Source organism: Bison bison, unplaced genomic scaffold (genome assembly GCF_000754665.1).
Source record: "Bison bison bison isolate TAMUID 2011002044 unplaced genomic scaffold, Bison_UMD1.0 scf7180017864035, whole genome shotgun sequence".
NCBI classification, from domain to species: Eukaryota; Metazoa; Chordata; class Mammalia; order Artiodactyla; family Bovidae; genus Bison; species Bison bison.
Window position 1 is genome coordinate 12,407,965 of NW_011494607.1, and position 3,887 is coordinate 12,411,851.

The window sequence follows — 3,887 nt, forward strand, 5'->3', positions numbered from 1 at the left end:
CACGGATAGGAGGAGCAATTAAAATAGCGTCCTAAATAGTACTAGCTAATGTAGATTACATAAGTATACAATATGATTCAACTCAGAGTGCTCTGACAAGCATAAACCACCAGTCCTAGAAAACAAGGCCCAGATCAACTGCTGAGAAAATGTTAGATCCAGATGTAATAAAAGTTACTTTTATTTCAGTCCTGAATGCAAAACACAAGTCACATGTGAAGACAGCATTCTAAAAAAGGTGGCTCTGTTAAAGCAAGGAGGCCGTTTCCTTTTGCATTTTTATAACGTTTGAGTTCTCTTGCCAACATTTGCTTTCTCTACCCTTCCTCCCCTGAGCACTAATTTATCAAAAAAATAAAAAAAGAAGAAGAAGATTTCAAGGTGCAAGTTGTACATTCTTATCATTATACCGTTTCATCTCTTTCTGGAAGACAGTATTACAATCAGTATTACAAGGTTAATTACTTTTCTCTGAATATCTGGTTCACATACATGTATTTCAAAATCAAAATGTTGATTGGGAAAAGAAACCTACCAACGAGAGAGTGATGCATCATACCCTTCCTATTGTGCTGTGTGTCTTTCCCATCCCTTCTCCCTTTCCCTGTAAAGAGCTGTAAAAAATTTAAGGCAGATGAGGTATATTGCTGAAGGAAAAAGTTATTTTTGAAAAAAAAACTCAAAAAAACTTTTATTCTGCCCTTCTACTCAAGAAAGACTACTCAACTATAAATCTAGTGCTAGAAAAAAGCAGGAAAGACACCGTTTGCATGTACCCTACTATGTCTTCTATTTCTAGAATGGCTTTTTGTTAATTTAATAGAAAAAATAAGCACCTTAAGCTATGAACAAGAAAAGAACTTCATTATTAGTGAGTCTAGAATCCAAATGGAATTAAGAACACTCACTCAAACTCTTTCACTCATTCTCACAAAGGCCAATGCTACTGATTAGAATTGTAAAGTGCTGTACTTAGTATAAACACTTGTATACACTGCAGACACTGAAAAATAACCCTCAAGCACATTGTGTTATAGTTCCAAAAATATATTTACAGTCTATTACAAAGATTACAAATGGAAGTGTCTAGGTGACTGTATTACGCTAATTAAAATTATTTTACAGATTATTTTTCCTTAGGGACAAAAAACATTTTAGTGAAATTAAAATGATTTTTTCTAGTCAATCAAAAAATAAATTAAAATATCAAATAACACTGTACAGTGATTTAAAAGGAAAAAAAAGGGGGTGGGGAGGGGCTTGGGAAGCAATCAGTTTGAGTTTTTCTATAGCCATCTTTGGTCCTAAATGTGGGAAAACACATTATGTAGCACTGAAAATACCTGTTCTTTTGTGATGCTCTGCAAGTAAAATAGAAAAATATAGTGCATTTTCAATGTATTCAGAGCCCACTACAGAGAAATGTGTGTACAAAACAAGACAGTATAAATAAAATTTACAAGTTTTACAAAGGAACATTTACAGGTTTTGTTTCTGTTGTTTGTTTGTTTGTGGGTGCCCACATTATCAAACAAGACCAATTATGACCGATCCCTGGGATCTTTCTCTATTAAAATAATTATTATAAACAGCCCAATTCTCTTTGGAAATACAACAGTTCAATTCTGGGGTAGTTCATGATTTTCCTAACTTTTGAAAGCATTACTCACAATAGGTATACATTCCTGAAATAGCTATAAAGACACATTTAATTATTGCTTATGAAATTCTAACACAGTAATCAAATAACATGGTTTAATAAATAAAGCTTTAAAAAAAAGCCAGATCCTTCACCTCTTCCTGACGTGGTAAAAAGAGTTCTTTCAACTTCTCACATCAGTGTTCACAAATAAAAACACTTTTTTTTTTTTAAACTGCAATGGTGATATTCTGTGCAGCAACTTTGTTTTTGAAAGGTGAAAATTGTGAACTGCCCCTTTTATCATGCTTCAGAGTTCTAACATAAATCTTAATTCTTCCCTTTAATGTTTGGACTGCATTAAACAGAATAGGATATAAAATATATGCCAACTATTTCTCCTAAATTTCCTAAATGTTTTGATATTGAAAAAATTGTGATGTGCTCAGATTAAATTTTAGATAACACTGGATAGTTCTTGCTTTCAGAGATTTGCCTTCACCAACATTCTTTAGATGAAGTGCCTTATCTTTTTTTTATATAATCATAAACCTACAATTTGAGTGTTTATTAAATTCTGTCTAGTAAAATCACTCTATAAACAATCTGTTAAAAGTGCCTTATAGTATTTATGGATCATTATTGCTATTTTCATTGAAAAGATAGTGTTGTCAGATCTTTACAAAAAAATTTCTTTTTAAAAAATATCAGAGAGCTTGGCAACTTGCATTTTCTCAACTACCTGCCAATTAGCAAACAATATCAAAACAGCACTGATTAAACAAAATTAAATGACATAAAAGGGATACCAATGTTCTGACAGAGATATATCTTCAATCATGCTATTTCTTTTTAAATTTGAGATTCTTTCAAAGGTACCCAGTGTAGTAATGTGTCATAGATTAATACTAAAAAGGCCCAAGCTATAAACAATTTTCTAAAAGAAAGTCCTTATGAAGAATAAACACAAATGATTTTAAAAAGGAATAGTCTGAAATCACATATTTAAGGAAAATATTTCATTGATTTTAACAATAAGATCATGATTTTATTTGACAAATATATTCTTTCTTAAATTCTTTATGTACATTTTAAAAAGTCTATCAGATAAAAAGGAGGTTAGAGAGCTCAAGGTGTTTGGATGTTTTCAGGTAGTACTTTGTTTATTGTCACTGCTGTTTGCCTGGCCACCGATGGTGGATCCTCAATTCCCTTTTTATATATTCTGGTGGCACTTAGGAGTTCAAGTCTATAGGTGCTTCTTAAATCTTCAGTTCACTGTAGGAAGGACCCAGGACATCAACTGTCTGCTAGCAGCATTCTATGCATATACTGAAGGCCAGTACTGTTCTCTTGTGGTCCATAATCTCCCTCATAAGGGAGAAACGCTTATCACACTTGGATGCCAGTTCCATGTAAATGGAGCATTTGCGCTCTCAGTCTGAATGCTGCTCATGATTTTCTTCTGATGGCCCACCAGTGTGATCCCTAAACTCATCACATCCCTGAAAAAGACAAATGCATTTTATTGTTAGTTATCGTACATTTTATTTCATACTCAACTGTCATTAACTTTTTAATTAATCTGTTTATCTTAGGGGAACAGGATCTTATCTTAGAGTTCTTGGATGTTAGGATTCTATTCCTTCACTGAGTTGGATTGGCAACCTGCATCTACATTCTCCTTTGTAAAAATCTACTGCTCAGGCTCTCAATGTGTCAGTGACAAGTTATTTTTAAACTGATTTGACCTTTTATATAAGAAAGTATCTTCTATACAGTTTTAATTCTGTGTTTTTGTTTTTTTTTTTCACTACAAGTCTGTAGTACTTTTTGGAATAAAAGAGAACAAAATTAAAAAAAAAAAACAAGCAGTGTCATTCTAATTAAATAGATCCCTAAGGTTCTGACTGTGTATGTCTCAGATACAAGGTAATTCAACATCAGTAAAATCAAATTGATGACAGAAAAGTAGAATTTTACAATTCTTGAACTGAAAGAAACTTAGGGACCATAAAGTTCAACCGTTCACTTTCAATATAAGGAAACTCAGGTCCCACAACAAGTTCAAGGTAGAGTTGGGACAAGAACATTTTCCTAAATTCCCTGTCCTTATTTCAAGTCTTTATAGAAGCAAAAGTTTCATTTCTAGTATCCTATATTCCATTTCCCAGAGCCTCTTGGGATGGTATCTTTGTCTGTGTGTGTGTGTGTGTGTTTCTGTGTGTGTGTATATATATATATATAT

General features: G+C 32.6%; 1 protein-coding gene across 1 annotated transcript in view; it reads right to left on the minus strand.

Annotated features, from left to right (window-relative positions):
• Window positions 1-2,728: 2,728 nt before the first annotated feature.
• Window positions 2,729-3,887, minus strand: part of EPHA7 (EPH receptor A7) — a 209,628-nt gene continuing 208,469 nt past the window's right edge. Inside the window, 2 exon segments of the mRNA XM_010834724.1 lie at window positions 2,729-3,077; window positions 3,079-3,144. Coding sequence (XP_010833026.1) covers window positions 3,032-3,077; window positions 3,079-3,144 — 112 coding nt within the window. The 3' untranslated portion in view covers window positions 2,729-3,031.